Here is a 20,599-nt window from a genome sequence, read left to right on the forward strand (position 1 = left end):
CTATAATAACTTATGAAAAAAAAATGCATCAGAGCTATAGTCATTGTCTCTCCATATGTGATAACGATGATGGTAATAAGTCCACAAAAATATTTGTTCTTTTAATGGCAACCAATTTCATAGAATATTATGAAATGATCTTAAGAATTAGACTGAACGACTACAAAGACTTCTAAAAGATCAGACAACGTTCAAGTGTATAAAATGATACTAACATGTTATGTTTACTTTGTGTGGTAAGAAAGAAATTACAATTTTTTTTTTGAATAAAAACAAGGAGATTTGATGAGATTAGTAAAGTTATTGTGAGAAAACTTCATTGCCAATGAAGTTGTAATTAAAATAGTTATGACGACAAAGTACTTTTAACTTTTTTCTGTTCAACATGAAAAGTTCATGATTTGATTTACATATCAACCTTAAGCAATAAAATGCTTGTTTTTACAAGAATATCAGGTCACTGAAGTGTATGCAAATTACTGTATATATGTTTGCCCTTTAAAAATAATTTGGTTTTAATTGTTTAGATCATAAATACTACTATTTTATACATTTTCATCGATAAAACATCCACAACAGATCATTATCAATTATCATTATCATCTACAACCATCATTCTATGCCACAACTCTCATGGCTGCAGATCACCACAACATTTGTTACCTTCACCAGCAACTACTTACAATTTTTACCAACGATCATCATAATCACAATAACCATTAATATTGCCGCAATCATTACTAAACATTACTATATATCATCAACCACCATCATAGTTCACCAAATATCGTTAACTATTGCTATCATCCATTACAATTACTAATTATTACTATCAACTACCAACCATCAACCATGTTAACCACTAGCTATAACGGGGTTACGACAATACCATCTCTAATCGACCCATTTCCACTAGTATTAACCATCATCAACTGTCATATAATGTTTTAAGATATTTTATTAATATAATATTAGATTAATTTAATATTTTATTAAAATTGAATATATATTTTAAAAATAAAACTAAATTTTACATACTAAGATATTAAAAAAATTATAATAATTATTTAAATATTAATGCAATTTTTTGATATTTGAACATGTAAAAAAAAATTAAACTTTACTACTCCACACATCTTATTTTTAATCATAATAATAAAAACAAATAGAAATGAAACCAAAACAATGCACCTAAATTTTACAATTACTGTACTAGTGTATATTTTCTTGCGTTGACGTCAATTTCTGGGGTTTGGACCAATCACATTGCGTTATTTTCCAAAACTATCCTACACAATAAAAAGAAGAACCGAACCGAAAGGAAAATCTCAATTTGCACAGGCAAAGAGTAGATATTTACCCTTCTTCTCCATTGAGCAATCGTCCGATCACTGAAATCTTCACAAATTCTGATCTATAAACCCAGCACCGGCCCCCTCTCTTTAGCTTTTCGCACGCCATCTTCATCCCCTAGATCTTAAGGTTTAACATTTCTTCACAAATTCTGATCGATATGAATGATGTTCAATGCTATGTTTATGTAAATGCATTCAATTTTGGAATTTGGTAGATTTCGGAGTTGGAATTTCTTATACGGATCTAATTGTTATTTAATCGAATTGGGTTTTCTGTTTCAGATCGAAGTCATTGAAACCCCTGGTTCGCGAAAAGCACGGTTTTTTTCACTTGTAACGGTAAGGGTTTCGGTGTGCAGGCGAATTCATTCACAGTTTAATTTAAAACGACGCCGTTTCGGTGCTGTCGGCGTCGACGTCCTTCAATTCAATTAACATCTTTTTAGCTGGTTAGTTTTTCCTTCTCTTTTTTTTTTTCATATCATTTACGGCTCTATTTATCTGTTCCATTCTGTGGATATGATTTGGATGATTCTGATACATTTCATTGAGTTGGAATTTGTTTAGGTGAGAAATTTGGTAACAATCAATGGCAGCTTCAGGGCCGAACTAGTTTAGTTTGTATGAACCCTTTCAACTTTTACTTTCACCATAAATCATAGGCAGGTGGATCCTTTTTTGTTAATATAATGTTCAAAGATGCATCTTGGATGGAGCATTTAGTAATAATCAATGTCAGCTCCAGGGCTCAATTAGTTTAGTTTATATGAACCCTTTCAACTTTTACTTTCACCATAAATCATTGGCAGGTTGATCGTTTTACTAATGTAATGTTCAATACATATTGGATGGAGGAGACTTCATCCTATAAATACAACCGGAAATGCAGCAGTATGAGAATAAGAACAATGATATCAAACAATGGAAGATTTCAAGGGGAGGAAAATACTATATATAAAGCTGAGTTTATCAATACCATTAGAAGAGAACTTCAGAAAAAAATCTATCATGTTATAAAAATTCAAAGAAAGAGAGGTTGATAATTTAGTGAGCAAATTGTGTTTCTAGAATTACAAATTAATTAGAATAACATCTCGAAATTGAAGGAGAAGAAGCACATTCATAATATGAAGTTAGATGAAAATTCCATTTTTAAATAAGTTTGAGGGTGAAAATGATTTATACTTTGTTATGTAATCTCACTGTGGCAACTTTAGATCTGGGAAAGATTTTTGTTTTGTCCACAATGAAAGCTAGAAAATGTCCTTTAAATAAGGAACCTTAACTCAATAGGTTAGTCCTTAGAGAAATAATGGAAGTCTAGTTGGCAAAAATATGGTTCAGAGAGTAAATTGTACCATCACTAAAGCATGACTTTCTGTATGTATTTATATATACTGTTCTTCAAAATCGAAAAACGGGATAATGAATTTGACTCTTCTTGTATGTTGTTCTCTGCTTTGATTTGCATTTATGGAGGAATAATTGTCTTCTACCATTTCAGTGGAATAAATGCACAATTGATCTGTCTCCAGCCTTAGGATCTTTATTTGTTTATCTACCCAAACTATTGTCTTAAAAATTTTCGGTCCTTTTTTTTTTTGATAACCACGGTATCTGGGCCAGCTTGCATGCACCTCGACTTATTCCACAGGATACCCGCCACCTCCTACCACCTCCTACCAGCCCTAAGTACTAGGTAACTCTGTCCACCAAGGCTAGAACATATGAGAAGAAATCACCTAGTGTTTTTGTCAAATTGAACCGGAGACCTCATGCCTCATGGTGCTCAATCTACTTCATTAACTACTAGGCCACACCCCTGGGTGCATTGTTTTCAAATTGAGTCTCTCTTAATTTGTTCTTTTCTTCATCTACTTCTAAGATTTGATTCCTGTGTTTGGAGAAATTAGTTCTTCTTCTTTTCCGAGTGATTTTCTATAAATCTATTATGATGCAATTGGCTTCTCCAATGACCTAGCACAACAAAGTATGTGCCCTAGATCTTCCTTAAAATGATACCGGATGCTAGTTTGGGTTCTTCTTCTCTCAATGGCCTTTTGCTGTTCTCTTCCCATGTAGTTTGTGTCTAATATCTAAAGAGGGTATTTATGTCGATGCATATCATATCTGTTTAGCTAGTTTGCATTTTCTTGTGCTTTAGCTCTCTGTACATCCTGTATAAAAAAACTGATAAGGCTGAATCAGTGTTATCAAAGGCGCGCTTTAAGCGCGCTTAAGCCCTAAAGCGAGGCTCAAAACGTGTTGAGCGCTTCGCCTCGCTTTATGTGCGCTTCAGTGTCGTCATCAAAGTTCTAAGACAAACTTTTCCTTGTCAATGAGTCTCTTATGAAGATGTGACACTAAACAATTGATATTTAACTTTATCATATTTTTTTTTCAATTTCTTTTGTCATATATTTGTCATTCATGGTTATAATTATTAGTCTTGGACTAAACAAACACATTTTATGTTTTTCTCCCTTTGCGCCTTTTTTCATTAAAGCCCACGCTTTATTTGCGCTTTGCGCTTAAAGCCCCCATGGACCTTAGAGCTTTTTTGCGCTTTTCGCTTTTAATAACACTGGGCTGAATTAATTCTCAAATTATCCTCACTCTTTAACCAATCCCATTTGTATCCTGTAGTTAGGACTCATTTATATCGCCGAAGAAATTCTTGTTCTTGCCAAAGAGACTCAGTTTTCTCTATGTGAAATTAGCCCCCCTCTGTGTAATCTCTCAGGAAGAACCCTGTCCTGTCCATCTTCTTTGCTTCCAGATCTAGGAGTCCTCTGCCTTCATCTTCATCTCTTTAAATCTGTCAGCTCTATTTTTGTTTCATGAGATGTTCGAGTTCTCTTTGCTAATTTCTATTGTTTTGGAGCTGGTGGTGTTTGATCTTGGTCGGCTTTGTGGATTGGACCTTTCCTCTGATGCTATTTCTGGGTGTCGGTGTGTTATTGTCCATCTTCCAGCTCCTTTGGGTCACATGTGCTGACATGAAGTAGGAAGGGTGGGTGGGAATTAATATCTGATGTTTTTTTTTTATTGTTTAATCAGCATCTGATGTATTATGTGGTTACTTTTCTTTTGTGGTTGATGTTATGGACTTGTTTTCCTTTGAATCAATATGGCTTTAAACATGTGTTTTTTTTACTTGCTGAATGTTTGATATAGTAAAGATTGCTGTTCTTATATTTTTTGTCTATTGATTTTATTTATTTATTGAATTTTTATTTCTTGCTTCTGTTCTAGAGTTTTGGGGAAATTTGGAAATAATCAATGGCAGCTCCAGGAGGACCTAGACCAAGGAATGCACCACCACCCAATTATAACCCTAATGCACTTGCTGATGGCATGCAAAATCTACAAGTAAATAGGCCCAATCAGCCACCTAGTGCTCCTAGGCCTAATACCCCATTTGGGCAGCAGCCACCTTTTTCTGGTGGACCACCTGTTAGTCGCCCAGGACCTCCACCACCTGGTGTGTTCCCGAGAGGTCCTGCACCTCCTAGTGGTCCTCCTCACACCGGATTACCTCCTCCTGTGGCTCAGTCTGTTCCTCCCTTTGCATCTCGACCACCTCCTCCTGGTGTGATGCCTCCTTCTATGGGTGGTGCACCCCCGCCACCTGGTTCTTTGCCTTCTGCATTGGGTCCTCGTCCAGGGCCTCCGGGTCCTTTTTCTTCTTCGCCATTGACTACAGGTCCTGCTGTGCTGCCACCATCAAGTATTTCTAGCTCTGTTAGTAATGGGCCACCAGCAGGTGGTCCAGGAATGATGCAGGGCGGAGGACGTTTTCCTCCTCCAAGCAATACAATGAGGCCACCATTTGGAGCTCCTCCACCAGCCATGGTTTCACCTGGCGCTTCTTCTCAGCCTTCAGGCATGCGGTCACCCTTTGGAAGTTCGTCATCTGTCAGCGCAACACCAGTTACAGCACAACCACCACCACCATTTTCAGGATCATTTCAGAATATGCCACCTCCTTCAGGTTCCTCCCCATTTGCCGCACCTGTTCAACCCATGCCTCCACCCATGGGTGCTCCTTATGGAACACAGTCGTGGCAACCCCATCAGGTGATCTTTATATCCCTATCTTACTGTACTTGTTTTGGAAGGTGAAATCTATATATTTTCCCAATTTTTTATTGCTGTCACGTGCATATGCTATTGAAGGAAAAAAAGAATAGAGTTTGTTTCAGATCCCTGGTATTAATAGTTTTCCCTCAACTCATTAGCAAAGAATAATTTATTTTGTGTAATCTTTGAAGCTGAGATATATATTTAGTTCTTCTCTGTGATAAACTACAAAAGAAGTCATAGGATATAAAAAGAAGGCAGCCTGGTGCAATAAAAGAATTCATAGGATATATATTTTTTAATTTGCACGAACAACTTTTGGATCAACAAGCCACACAAGATGTGTTTCTAATCAAATTCTACGCGTTTATTTATTATTTTTAATAACCATCAAGAAATGTTGACCTGTTGGGTTCTGGCATCAAGGAATCAAAAGGGTTCAAGGGGCCTAGTGTTGGAGAGATGCTTCATGACTTTAGGATAGAAATACCAATAATATTCAGAAACCGGTTACTGTTTGGTGCTGTTGATGAGTAGCTTGAGAATGATATCAAGACTCTTGTCAATTGCCGTTTGGTATTATCAGCAAATTTGATGTGGAAGTAGTAGTGTCTAAAATGAAGAAAAAGATACACTGTGAACGGCTGTCATGAGTTAAAATTTAGATAAGGGTGAATTTTTTTTTATCCCTCCAAATTGGTATAAAATGTCAAATTTCCCCTCAAACTTTATGCAATTGTCACTCATGCAATGTCTACTGTGCCCTTGCATTCTATGTGCCTTCTTTTCTTTTATCTATTTTTGATAGTTTAATTCATTGCACCTTTAGTGTATTACTCCCATAATAATCAATGATGTCATATTTTATTCATTCAAAGTTAAATAGAGAGGATTTTTTGATGAAATGTACTGCTTTTTCAAATAATTTTTTATTTTAGTTATATGTGCATTATAAAATTGTCTTTTTCTTCAACATAAAACTAAGTTTTAATTCTCATTAACGAAGTTACCCACATGATTTTATTTTTAAAATTTAAAACTTTGAATATGTTGTTTGGAATTCTTTCATTATTTGAAGTTTTTAAATATGATATTTGATTACTCCATAAATAAAAATTGTTTTTATTTATAAATTTTTATATTTTGCTAGGTCTTTTTCCATGCTTGAAAGTAATGAAAAGATAATTTTCAGTATCATTTATTTACTTTATCTAAATTAATTTAAACTATAATATAGAATCCTTTTATAAGTTTGTTGTATCTGCCACTTATTTTGAATAGTAATTGTTAGTATATTATATCTCAACTGTATAAGTACTTGTAAAAGAAAAATACTAAGTACAGGTTTCCTTAAGCATGAAAATTTTAAACATTATCAAAGTATATTACACCACCTTTGCAATTTGGCTGGACCATCTGAAAAGGATAACTATCTTTCTCAATTGAAGCGACAACAACCTTCTTATCCTTTCTTAATCAGAAGAGGTATAATGATCTTACATAAAAATTATATTTAATTCAAAAGGACCCTTAAAGTACATGGCACATTTCCAATGTAGTGTTTTTTTCTTCTTTTTTCCTATTGAAATCCTATAATTATGTGGATCACATGTTGGATCAAGTAGATTGGTTTCAGTATGCTTTTACTGTATTTCCACTTTCATGTGAAGTGCATATTCTGAGTTTACTCATTTACAGGGGGCTCCGCCTTCTGCTATCCCTGGTTCGATGCAACCACCAAGTATGTATGGAATGGCACCTCCTCTTCCAAATCAGGCAGTGGCTTCTATAACTTCTTCTATTGGCCATACCAGCCCATCAAAAGTTGATCCCAATCAAATCCCGCGCCCTATTCCAAATACTTCTGTAGTTCTGCATGAAACCCGACAAGGCAACCAAGCCAATCCCCCTCCGGTAAATCATCATTTCATTTAGGAACGTTTGGCTCTAATATCTTGCTTGGTTGTATTGGACTGTTGCATTTGCAACTGAACTATCTTTTCTTCAAATGGTTATGCTTGCCTCCTAAAGGTTCATTAAACTAACTTTTTGGTTCTTACTGCTGTTTCCTGTTTTTCTTTTTTGCCCACTTGAAGCCTGCCACAAGTGACTATATTGTTAGGGATACTGGAAATTGCAGCCCACGGTACATGAGGTGTACTATTAATCAGGTACTAAACTTCTTTGCGTTGTTTTTTGTCTATGTGTTGTTCTTCCCTCTATGGTTTCTGCATTATATCCTTTATCTTTCTATGGAATGAGAAGCTTATTAACCATATTTTTCTTTCCATTAAAGCACTAATTGTTGATGATATGGTCCTTGTTGTTTGTGTAACAGATACCATGTACTGTTGACCTTTTGACAACCTCGGCAATGCAATTGGCTTTATTGGTGCAGCCCTTGGCTCTTCCTCATCCATCTGAAGAGCCCCTCCAAGTAATGCATTTTTTGCATTTATATTCTTATTTTAATAGCCTTTTTGTACCCTTACGTTTCATTAAATGTGAGCCTGTCTGTGTGGCACGGAGTTCAAGTGGAGAGAAAAAGACCTTTAGAACTTATGGCCTTAAATATGCCGTGATATTATGTGGCTATAAAATCATGTCATTAAGGGTAAAATAAGAAGTTTAAAGTGAAATTGTTTCTAAATGTAGAGTAACGTCATTCTTTTTCGAACATGCTAAATATGAAAGAATTAAACCTTCGACGGGAACAGACAAAGTAATAGTGTTCGCATACAATATTGGGTATACCTTGATGAAAGATGATGTAAGGTATATTTTTATCCAAAGAGCATGATGATATAACAAGTTGGAAGGAAGAATACAGAAAGACCTCTTTTGAGAAGGAAAAAAAACAAGACCTTTTGAGCACAAAAAAGATTAAAACTCAAGCACAGATTTTGAGCCAAAGCTATTGGGTTCTGCTAAACCCGTAACTTTTAAGTCTGGCTCTGGTTCCATGTCTACCGTCTTTTCAAGTCTCTTTCAACCCTTGATAGCTAGAGCTCTTCCACCTTTGCACCTTCACCCATGTTGCAGGCCCAAGTAATTCGACGGCAGCTTAGCTACTTACTGCCACATAGCCGCTAATCTTGAATTTTATGTACCTCTCCAACTGAATTATTGTGGACTTCCTTTTTTTTTGTTTAAAGAAGGTAAGTAAGCTTCATATTAAAAGAAACAGGCAGCCTATCACTGAGCATGTGTTAACTGCTAAGGCAGTACGCAGGCTAGGTCGCTAGGATTCCCATGTCGTCCACTACAAAAGCAATATTTTGGACTTCCTAATTTTGACCCCAAACTAGGATATAGCCTCAAATCAAACCAAAACCAGAACTTCCTCATAAGTGATTAACAGAAAATCAAGCTATCATGTGCAAACAAATGATATATTCATTGTCAAGATTTGTACATGTGATTATTGCAATTATGTTTGTTGAGATTTTGTTGAAGTATTACTGTGTGATGTATCTAAGATGTACAATTGATTGCACTGACCCTTGGAGGTCAGAGGAGTGTGCATTTTCTTATTGTTTGGTAAAAGGAACGATCGTGATCCCTAGAGTTGAAAACATTTCAACTAATCATCATGGATCCTATGTTTATGCGTGCTATATATCTGTTATCATCTCTACTTGCTCTATATTCTGAGCATGTAGGGGCACTACAATGATGTAAATTGGTTTAGTAGTTCTTTTACCGTCGTGTTGTTGTCCTTGATAGGTGGTTGATTTTGGGGAAAGTGGTCCTGTTCGGTGCTCCCGTTGCAAAGGCTATATAAATCCTTTCGTGAAGTTCATTGATCAGGGAAGACGTTTCATCTGTAACTTGTGTGGTAAGAATGAAGTTCATTTATTCCCACTGAAGTTATGTGATGTTTGGAGTCCAGAGCGGCTCTAGATATTATTTTAGAGACTCAAGATTGAAATGCAATATAAAATGGTTGTGATGTTTTGTGAAAAAACTAAAGGTTACGAAACAGAAGTATCAAATTTTACATTGTTAATGATATTTTTCTGCTCCAAATAGTCTAACAAAAAACACAAGCACATTCTCAGACGTCAAATATACATTTGTACTGGTCAACTGAGAACGTCCAATGCTTCATTTTGAATGAAAATGTGCTGTTATGTAGTTTTATCTCATGTTTCTTGCTGTCCTTTTTGCAGGACATACTGATGAAACTCCACGTGACTATCAGTGCAACTTAGGTCCAGATGGCAGGCGTAGGGATGCTGATGAAAGGCCTGAACTATGCCGAGGAACCGTTGAGTTTGTCGCTACCAAGGAATATATGGTTGGTACCTTTTGGACACATTGGTTCAGGGATGTGATTGCATGACTTTATAGGAGTAATGCCATATTATGTAGACATTCCGAGCTCTGAACTTTCAGTTTAGCTAGCTTTGGGCTTTCAAATTTACCATCTGAAGTTGTTTTGGTATTTGGGGAAGCTAACCAGAATAGAGTGGAATAAATACATAGGATTCATATTGCAATATCGACTAATTTGTAGATGCACTCCTTTCTTTGGTGTAGGGAATCCCTTAATTTGATTTTGTAACTTATTGGATTTTGCAGTAATAACTTGATATTTGTATTGTATTTCAGGTGCGAGATCCGATGCCCGCTGTGTATTTCTTCCTGATAGACGTTTCCATGAATGCCATACAGACTGGTGCAACTGCAGCTGCTTGCAGTGCGATCAGCCAAGTTATTTCTGATCTCCCTGTAAGTCCTATCGTTTGTTTATGATGATGCAACATGCATTTTTGTACCTTTAGATTAGAGAAAAAAATATTTGGCTCGTCTTCTCATGTGGAATCATCATAAATTAATTACATTCGCCTACTAAATCAGTGAGATTAACTAGAACTTCTGTTGTAGGGAAGCAAGTACCCATGTAATTTGTCCTTTGAGATGATGGGAAAGGTTATTGAGGCATCTGAATTGTGGAAAACCTAGTTTGTCTCCATTCAGAATAGTGCAATGTAGCACGAATGCTGCCTGCTTGGTCACTTTGGTTTATCCAAGAGTTCATTATGGAATATCTGTATTTAGTGGCTGTTGGCCCAGGGGGTGGGTGGGTGGGGGATGGATTAGGCAAAAAAGATGAAGAGATTATGATGCGATAACCTTTCAATTTGTGTTCTTAAAGGCTAAAGCGATGGCTTCTAATAATTCCAGAAGGTAAACGGAAAATGATGGATGTGACAAAAGAATTTAGGTGAACCCTTGAATGTCTTCAATTGAGGGGTTCTTTTTTCGGCATCTGGTGTTATTCTAGTTGCATGAACCATAGATTGATCTGGTAAGCAAATCAATCTATGATCTAATGGAATTGTGAGAGATGGGATCATTCAAGTGGTTAGAATGATGCATTCACTAGGAGGCATAGATTAGGGAATAGATACTATTTGTGATACAGTTCAGCTAAGATGCATTTCTATTCAATTTTAATGCACAATAGGAATTATTGAGAGTTTATGAGCTGTCTTTGACATTGAAAACTTTTTATTGCAGGACGGTCCTCGGACATTGGTCGGAGTTGCTACATTTGACTCAACTATCCACTTCTACAATCTCAAGCGTGCATTGCAGCAGGTTTAACACATTCAAATGAGTTTGATTCTGCTGAATTGAGCTTTATAATCTGAAATTAAAAGATGCTTTGAAATCAGTGTTGTACCTTAATTAGTTATCTTTACCTTTTTCTCTTTGTTGAGCTAATGATGAGCTGACAATCACTTTTAAGGGAAAAATGCAGTACTACAATGATTATTGTTGGATTTCAGAAATGTGTTGCCTAGATGATTGACTAAATGCATTTCTTAAAGAATTTCTGTAAGTGAAATAAAATAAAAATCTTTAACTAAGTGTATGCTGCTTGGACTCTTAAAAAATGTCAATGGGTGTGTGAAGGATTCTCCAAAAATAGTGCATTTTTGGAGGATCCGACATGGGTGTGACAAAATTTTTGGAGAGTCTTGAACAATATTAGATCATGGAAACGGAGTTAGTAGTACTTAATAAAACAAAGTATTTTTCATCTAAAACAAAGTAAAATTATTCTTGTTTCCTTTTTCATTTGTCTTGACTTGTCTGAGATTAAGTCATGGTTTGCAGGAAGAAAATTTTAGCTTTCAAAAATAGTACTCTATAGTCCTCAACTTCTCTGTCTTAATTTGCTGCTCATCCCCTTACTGCCTAATTGCTCCATTTTGCTTAATTATGCAGTTCTTTCATTTTTTCTTCTATGGTATAGTTGGATTCTATTTTACTTGTTCTGTGTTTCTCTGATTTAAATTGCTCATTTTTCTTTAATATGGATGCTTAAATGGGGTTAAGGTTGTGGCAAATGATTTAGGTTGGTGAAGTGCTTGTTTTTTGATAAGTTGATTCTGGATCTACCTTTGCAGCCATTGATGCTTATAGTCCCTGATGTACAAGACGTTTATACCCCCCTTCAAACTGATGTTATTGTGCAGCTCTCGGAGGTTAGTTCTGCAAGATGTTGACCATATTTTAATCATGTTCCCCTTATTAAAAGCAGAATGACTAAGATCATCAGTGAGTCCTATGAGTGGTTACTTGTTTGTTGTTTTCAGTGCCGTCAACACCTAGAGCTTCTGCTAGAAAGCATCCCAACAATGTTCCAGAACAACAGGACTGCTGATTCAGCTTTTGGAGCTGCAGTCAAGGTATCAGTGCTTTACATAAAGTTAGTTTTCCAAGTTGTTATTTCGGTTGTATATCCAAGTTAGTTTCCGAAGTTGTTATTTCAGTTATAAATCCACTTGTTTTATATTGCTTTGTTAAACATAGATGGAGTAGGTATTTTCTGCATTCCTTCTAAAATGTGAGTAGTTAGGTCAACACAGTTGCCTGAGGCTTTGCCATTCTGAGAAAAAGATTGGAAAAATTTAGTGTTATGTCTCTTCAGGCAGATGCAGGGTCGGATCCAATCTTACGGTATTAAATTCATCTAAACCTGATACTTTTGACTCGGAGCATAAATTTATGTGTAAAAATTGACTAAAATTGCAGTAAATGGTAGATATAAGCCATAACTTTATGGGAGGTGACAACTGACAGGTACCCCATGGAATTAGTCGAGGTGTGTGTAAGTTGGCACATAAACCATGGTTATCAAAAAAGAAACTTTGAAAATATTAATGAGCTCAATGCTAAGAACTTAAAGATTGAACCCGTAGAATTTAAATCTGGAATTCGCATCTATGCAGGTGAGTGATTGCAAGTCTAACTTTAACAGTCTATGATGGATTATCATATTGATCGACTCTTCACATTTTGTTACTTCAGGCTGCTTTCTTGGCAATGAAAAGCACAGGAGGCAAACTTCTTGTGTTTCAATCAGGTAAGGTGCTAAGTGCAGTTAGTTTTAAGTATCATGTACAAGTTCAAGCTTGTGTGTCTAAAATCAACTGTATCTTGTCTACAGGCTTGCATTAAAACATCTTTTATCTTTGATCCCTCACTCTCGATGACAATGCACTGCTGATGGACTGTTTTGCTTTTATTCATTTATGCTTAACTTCTGTTTCCAATGCAATCTGCCTAAATAGGATGATACATAACAGGATTGTTTTCTGTGGCACTGTCTGCTTCTTTAAAAATTGAAGATTTCTAGGATAGCTACGTTTTCAGTAAATTCCTGTTATGAAACTTTCCATCAAATGGACCAAATACTTTGTAATAGAGAAGGAAATTGTCTTATAATTCCTCTTTTCTTCTTCACCTGGTGCATCAACAAGTTCATAGGTCCTGTGATATATTTCCTGTAAATGATCTGTTGCATGAGCTGTGCAACCTTGAGTCCTTGACTACACAAATTGTGATTCGATTCTAAGTGTTGGCTATACTTGCTGTGTTTTATAGTCCTGCCATCTACTGGTATTGGAGCCCTTTCTGCTAGAGAGGCTGAAGGAAGAACCAATGTATCAGCTGCAGAAAAGGTAAAATTATTGAGCCAGTTCTTAGTTCTTCAGAATATATCTGTGTGACTTTTAGATTGTTTGTATCCAGTGTCTCCTAGTTTTTGTTCCATCATTTCATATTTTGGATGTCACAAAACATAGTCCATTTATTATGTGGGATCTGTCCGTAAAATTGTCCATATTCACTGTTGAATATGTAGAAGCTTTTAATATTGTCGTTACCATGATTTAAGTGTGAGAGCTGTTGTCTCTTAATTGCCAACCTCTTATGGAAGAGACAATCGGAAACTAAATAGTCTTTTCAATTTATTGACATCAAAATATCTACTTAATTTCACTTCTAGAGTATGCACAATAATGTATCGGCAGATATAGTGGTTCAATAACTTGACTCAAGTTCTTTGAGCTGCTAGTCACTTATTTGAGTCATCGCCTCTGAGAAATGGATGGCAGTTTGCTCATCATTTCTTGAAAATTTTTGGTCTTCATTCCACTATTGAATCATCTTAAATCAAAGAGCGTTGGAATCATTTTTTTGAGGTAAATGAGAGTGCTTTTTGTGGCTATCAATTTTTTTCTTATATCTTCGGTTTAGGTGTATTCCTATTTCCTACTAAGCTTTCACCAGAGGTGTGCCCATCATCTTTCTTGTCGTTGATCAGTTTACTTAGAACAGATGAACGTTTGTATGCCAATGGTGTTAGTCTGGGTACATTGAGGTAAACTTTAGTGTAGTCCGCGTAAGCATTAGATAAATCAACACTGGACTCTATCTGAGTTTTGTAATGTGCATGTCCAGCACCAATGTGGCGATGAATAATTTTTTTTTGGTTATACGGAAAAAAAGAAACCATGTCATTGCTTACTCCAAAGAGTTGTATGTTTTCCAATTTCAGGAGGCCAACAAGTTGCTCCAGCCGGCTGACAAAACTCTGAAGACAATGGCAATTGAGTTTGCGGAGTATCAGGTGAGTTTATCTGAAAAGCCTGTGGAAGTATGATTTATTAAAGCACAAACAGGATGTTAAGAACCCCTTTTGGTCTTCTTATATTTATAATCGTTCACTTCAATTAATTAGATCTCAATTGCTTCAGGTCTGTGTTGACGTGTTTCTCACAACACAATCTTATGTAGACATTGCCTCCATCTCGGTCATTCCTAGAACAACTGGTGGGCAGGTAACTGTGACGCTTGCTCCTATTTTAGCTTGTCTTCTTCCCTAGGGCCTCGGTTATGATGCACTTACTGTTCATGGAATTTATGAACAATCTTATTATGCAACTTACTGTATATGATAGCCACTTCACGTTCCCTTTTGATATTTTTACATCTAGGCTTGAGCCTTAAAGATGTTTTACTTGTCTCAGGTGTACTACTATTTCCCTTTCTCTGCTATTGCTGATTCTGCCAAGCTATACAATGATCTTCGATGGAATATCACTAGGCCCCAAGGGTTTGAGGCAGTAATGCGTGTAAGAAGTAGTCAGGTATGCTCCCCAGTTTTCGGGTCTCCTGTGCTTTTCTTATAGGTGCCATACCGGAAAGTTGAAACTGAGCACTCATGCTGACCGTGTTCCATTTGCAGGGCCTTCAAGTTCAAGAGTATTCTGGAAATTACTGTAAAAGAATTCCAACAGATGTTGATCTACCTGCGGTTCGTCCCTCTTACCCCCCCCCCCCCCCCCTGACACACACACAGAATTATGCAGAAACTGCACATCTGTATTAAGTTAGCGTCTGCAGCACATTTCTTTGGCTAATACCAAATGTGGTCCTGTTCTTTTGGTGAGTTTTGGGGGGTGGAGATGATGCAACAGAATCATGTTGTGACATGTTGGTTCGTTACTTGTTTATCACATATGTTTTTACCCAGCCTTTTTTCATATCAAGATGAAGCTTTTAAGTATCTTTTCAGATTGTCCATGGTCAAAATACCCAAATGAATGTTACATGGGCCATCAGTGTGAAAGTTCACAAGTCCAAAAGTACCCAAAGGTGCATATCTTGTAAGTTAAATATTTTGGGAGAACCTTATGAGTTGAAATTTGCTTCCTAAAGGGCTTACGTTAATCTAAAAACCACACGTGTCGGTAAGGGATTTTAGTTCATGTTTTGAATGGAGTTACTAACATGGGCTTTTCTGTATGCATGTTTACACTGTTAATTCACCTTTTCCAGTGTGAATATTTACACTCAAAAGTTTTTACACTGTTGATTCCCTGTTGAATGTGCTGGTTTGACCGAGTGTGTTCATTTCTCAGTGAACTTTGTGCAGATTGACTGACAAAACAATTATGGTTACATTGAAACATAATGAATAAGGTGTGTTCATTTCTAAGTGAGCTTTCCCTTGTGCAGATTGACTGTGACAAAACAATTATGGTTTCATTGAAACATGATGACAAATTGCAGGATGGTTCAGAATGTTCTTTTCAGGTACAAATTTATTTTGAGTCTTCAGCAATGAGTTTTTGGTCAATCGTATTTGCCGTGTTTCTGTATGTCTATTTTTCCCTGCCACTGTTCTCTCCTTTTTTACTTTTTTCTTCCCTGGTGCAATATGCTGGCCCCATTTACAAGAGATTGTTTCTGTGTTTCCAGTCGGCTGTTCTTTACACTACCATTGATGGCCAAAGAAGAATCCGAGTGTCAACTTTGGCTCTGCCTTGCACAACTATGTTGAGTAATCTGTTTCGATCAGCTGACTTGGACACCCAGTTTGCTTGCATCTTAAAGCAAGGTAGAGGATACTATGTAATAATACACTGTGTCACATTCGGGCCTGTTTGGATTGGCTTTTGGCTTATTTTTGTTATTTTAGCTTTAAAATAAGTGCTTATAAGCACTTTTTAACTTTACCCAAACACTTCAAAACTGCTTAAAAGTTATTTTGGCTTAAAAGCACCTAAAATAAGTCAATCCAAACGGGCACTTATAAGGTTGACAGTTGTAGCCAAATCATATATAAGATTGTGTGTGGACACCTACATGTCCATGGGTACAACATTGAATCTGATTGTTTCTGCAATGGTGCTCCTTTATAGTTCCCGTAACTCTTGTTCTGCATATTTGGAATTGAATCTGGATTTTAGGCAGGACTAACTTTGTGCTCATATTCTTTGCCGATGAAGAAGCTATATTTATCTCCCCTATCTCCTAAGAATCAGCAGCACAAGATCCTGCATTGAGGGCCTTCACATCCTGCTTCTCTTTCAGAAGCAAATACTTTTGTTTTTTCAATATTCCATCACACACACACACATTTAAAAGAAAAAAAGATCCTCCTGGCCAGAAGCAAATAATTTGAAGATAGCTCTTTACAGCTTATTAATCGTGTTGTTGTGGTCGACATAATTACTATGACGAGTTGCCAAGTGGCCTGCTTGCTTTTGATGTTTAATGTTATCTCATGCACTGTTGCTATTTCATTCTATTGTTCCCTTTTTGTCCTTGTTTATTATCTTAAAAGAGTAATCGTACTTATGGTATTTTTCTTGCATGCAGCTGCCAGTGAAGTACCAACTGCTCCTCTCTCACGGATAAGAGAACAAGTGACAAACCTTTGCATCAATATTCTGCACTCTTACCGTAAATTCTGTGCTACAGTGTCATCCTCAGGGCAACTTATCCTTCCTGAGGCACTTAAACTTCTTCCTCTTTACACACTGGGTATATCTTGCCTTCCTTTTTACAAGCCTTTCATTTCCAAATGTTTTGACAGTGTTAGTTTATACATGCAGTGCAATTTTAAAACAATTTTCTTGCATTATTTCCTCTTCTTTTTGATTTTATATATTTAAGTTGACATATTGATCAAAATGCCTATAACACTTTCTTCCTCTATGCTCCACCTTGGTTTCCTTTTGTTGCTATTCTAAGATTGTTAATTCGGTGTATTTTATGAGTTGGTTTCCTTTTCCTTTTGTTGCTATTCTAAACGAATGATCACCCATTCTTAGTATGTGCATTTTAGCTTCCGAATGCTTCCTACTTATAGTGCATATTGAATGACTGTCTCTAATTTTCTTTGTCACTACAAAAGTACTTCTTGTGCCAATTCTTGTGCAATCAATTATGTAAAAGCTATATTCTTATAAGTTTTCTTAATATTTCAGCTTTGGTTAAAAGCACTGGACTTAGAGCAGATGGACAGATCGATAGTAGGTCCTTCTGGATAAATTATGTTTCCCCTCTCTCTACTCCATTGGCAATTCCTCTGGTCTACCCTAGATTGATAGCAATTCACGAATTCGATACTAAGGTATGTACTTGTATTTATGGATTTTGTTTCCCTTTTTTCTTTTGCCTTTGTAAGTCAAGTTGGTAGTTCTATTCATTTTCTTGATTCCCTTTAAACATTATTTTCGGATTACATTTCTTACATTTCATTCTGTTGAATTTGTAGGAGAATGACGATTCTCTTATTCCCCCTTCTATTCCGCTTTCCAGTGAACACATTACTGACAATGGTATCTATCTTCTCGAGAACGGCGAGGACTGTTTGATATATGTTGGGAACTCTGCAGATCCTAATGTTATCCATCAGCTGCTAGGCATTTCATCTGTTGAGGAAATTCCTGCTCAGGTAATTTGATATGTCTTCTGCTGCTGATTGTTAATATTTTTCCAAATGTATAAGTAGGTAAAAGAGAGGGAAACACATTCTCAGCACCCTTCTTCCTAGGATTCTCATTTGATACATGTGGTTGAAAAAGTGCATTTAATTTGTATTGATTATTTTTGAATGGCTTTGGTCAAACTGTATAAATCCATGGTGGTCAGATGTGTCAGGCAGGTACTTTTGTCGCAAGCCAAAGTATGAGGCTTGCATTCAGACCACCTATCCTATTTGATGGTTTGTGCAATTTTATTCAACAGTCATATCTTAAAAGTAAACCTGTTTTTTTCGTAGTACCTTATTCTCCAACTTATTAGGCTCTTGGGTTCGTTAGGTTCTTGATTGACAAAACAGTCAAATGTTTCTTTTTTCCCATTGGTGAAGCAAAGAAATTACTTATTGTAATTTAGCTCCTCTTGCATAGATTCTGAATTTCCCTTTCTCTCAGTTTGTTCTGCAGCAGTATGACAATCCACTCTCTAAGAAGCTCAATGACATCATTAATGATATTAGACGCCAAAGGTGCAACTATCTCCGGTATGATTCTTCTTTTTCTGTGTATTTGCTCCTACCTTTTAGGAGACTGTTCATCAATTACATTTCATTACTTAATGAATACAATGTGATAGGCATATCTGTAACACATAATATGTCTAATTTCTGATATATTATCAATTTGATCTTGGCAGCTTAAAATTATGCAAAAAGGGAGATTCATCAGGTTTGTATCCATTAACATATTTTTGCACTTCTATCCCCAAGCTTAACATACATAGATTATTAGTCATTTTAAATCAATTTAACATTCTCCCTACTCTTAGCTGCTTAGTGTTAACTCTTGATATGATATCTTGCAATGACCATGAATCTCTTTGTCAGGCATGTTATTTCTCTCGCACATGGTAGAAGACAAGACACAAAATGGACTTTCATATGTCGAGTTTCTAGTACATATCCATCGACATATTCAAAATAAAATGGCTTGAGAAAATATCCAGTTTTGTTCATGAATTTTGATTATAGAGAAGGGGGGTACATATGTTTTCAGTATGAAGAGATGCAGATGAGCTATCCAGGTGTGGCCCCCATCCATGGCTTCAGAGCTATCTTAGTTTTTTTGAGGTGCAGCGCATACTCAAAATGAACGGACAAAAAGTAAAAAATTTATGTATTTTCACAGTGATAGTGTTATTTATTCTGATTATTCTTCTTGACGTGAAAATGTAGAATTAAAATGGAATCAGTTTTGTTGACTATATTGGGTATGGTGTTAAAAATGTGTTTTTTTTGTCCGCGTTTGCTCTCTTGATCTCAGAGCATCATGAACTGAACTTTGTGTTGTAACTTGTAAGCATCATTTCGATTTACTTAAGAGATTGAGTGAATATGTAAAGTGCCTCTGCTTGAACGTTGGGTTTCAATCTACAGATAAGGAGCTGCTTATATGAAACAATAAAGAGAAGGTAGTTTTAGTATCAGAAGAAGATACTGTGGTTCCAAGACAAAACCAACTGGGACTTCATTATTAAAATCGTTTTAATGTTCACGTTAGCTTTAAACTGAATTAGATGGAAGTAACAATTAAGAATTCCATCAGAAAGACCTGATGGACTGACATAGGGGAAAACAATACGCAAGCATACAAATAATTTTCTAAACATCGTTCATAAGTTATACTGTATTATAACCAACTTTAAACTTAATAAAATTATCCCTCCATTATAACTATATTTTCCTTATTGGTAATACTTATAGAAATAGAATGTCTAAGATTTTGACCAGAATGTTATATGAATTTAAATTTCCTCTATTCATTTGGTAGACCTTCCTCAAGAAGATATGATTGGCAGTGGTCTTGTTAACTTCAATATTTAGAGTTTTCTTGTATAATAATAACTCTTAATAGCAAGTAGGCAGTATGTTTTCATTTTGAACTCTTTTGTCAGTTTAGTCCTTACTTGATATTCCAGAATTCTACAAGGAGGTGCAGTACAATTATGTAATTGAAAAGAAGAGAGCCAAAAACTGTGTGGTCTGTTCCATGGCACAATGCAAACTTTGTGACGTGAGAAACTATTTGATGTTGACACACAAATGGCTTTTGGAAGCATCCCCGCAACTTCCTATTCTTTTGTCCCTCTCGCACAATTCACCAACACATTATTCTAAACATGTTTAATTAAGATTTGTACTTAGAGTAGCACGCATTGAATATAAAAAGGGATGATTTGGACAAAGTAGGCCTAAAATCACAAAAGTTCCGTTACATGTATTATTGCTTTGTGACAATGACTCTCAACTTCTTTTTAAATGTAATTTTACTTTATCATATAAGTATATGATGATTCAATTGTTAAACTGTGTTTATAGTTCAAGTCGAAATAGTGAGTGAGATTAGATTGCTTCTTCTAATCAAATACGTCTTTCCATGGTATTATTATGACTTCAACATTAACAAAGTGTACAGGTCAGTTTTGGTACGCAGAGAAAAGTGATCAAGAAATCAGTTTCATAATTATATACCAAATTCAAATTCAAATCAAATAGAGTTGCCGTACAATTATTATATTCATAATAACAT

General features: G+C 35.9%; 1 protein-coding gene across 2 annotated transcripts; it reads left to right on the forward strand.

The window, feature by feature from the left end:
* The first annotated feature begins 1,332 nt into the window (after nt 1-1,332).
* Nucleotides 1,333-19,307, forward strand: LOC125807303 (protein transport protein Sec24-like CEF). 2 transcript variants are annotated; one of them, XM_049486997.1, is made up of 26 exons: nt 1,333-1,482; nt 1,638-1,804; nt 4,611-5,435; nt 7,137-7,352; nt 7,535-7,609; nt 7,777-7,875; nt 9,165-9,276; nt 9,611-9,738; nt 10,053-10,172; nt 10,965-11,045; nt 11,861-11,938; nt 12,050-12,142; nt 12,765-12,819; nt 13,341-13,417; nt 14,296-14,367; nt 14,495-14,578; nt 14,768-14,887; nt 14,986-15,054; nt 15,759-15,836; nt 16,002-16,140; nt 16,905-17,069; nt 17,516-17,661; nt 17,806-17,985; nt 18,467-18,555; nt 18,708-18,739; nt 18,898-19,307. In XM_049486997.1, exons 3-26 carry the CDS (start codon nt 4,638-4,640, stop codon nt 19,002-19,004), a joined length of 3,213 nt encoding a protein of 1,070 aa, XP_049342954.1. In that variant the 5' UTR covers nt 1,333-1,482; nt 1,638-1,804; nt 4,611-4,637; the 3' UTR covers nt 19,005-19,307. The 2 variants fall into 2 exon arrangements, with proteins under 2 accessions (XP_049342954.1, XP_049342955.1); XM_049486998.1 differs by having other exon boundaries at nt 1,638-1,694.
* Nucleotides 19,308-20,599: the final 1,292 nt, after the last annotated feature.

Source organism: Solanum verrucosum, unplaced genomic scaffold (genome assembly GCF_900185275.1).
Source record: "Solanum verrucosum unplaced genomic scaffold, falcon-dt-bn FXZP01000183.1, whole genome shotgun sequence".
Taxonomy (NCBI): Eukaryota; Viridiplantae; Streptophyta; class Magnoliopsida; order Solanales; family Solanaceae; genus Solanum; species Solanum verrucosum.

Excerpts from the sequence above, each read along its gene's own strand:
- LOC125807303 (XM_049486997.1), top strand. The coding sequence starts at position 4,638 with ATGGCAGCTCCAGGAGGACCTAGACCAAGGAATGCACCACCACCCAAT. Across the intron at positions 7,876-9,164 it reads CATCTGAAGAGCCCCTCCAA|GTGGTTGATTTTGGGGAAAG; the intron begins GTAATGCATTTT and ends TGTCCTTGATAG. Across the intron at positions 10,173-10,964 it reads AAGTTATTTCTGATCTCCCT|GACGGTCCTCGGACATTGGT; the intron begins GTAAGTCCTATC and ends TTTTTATTGCAG.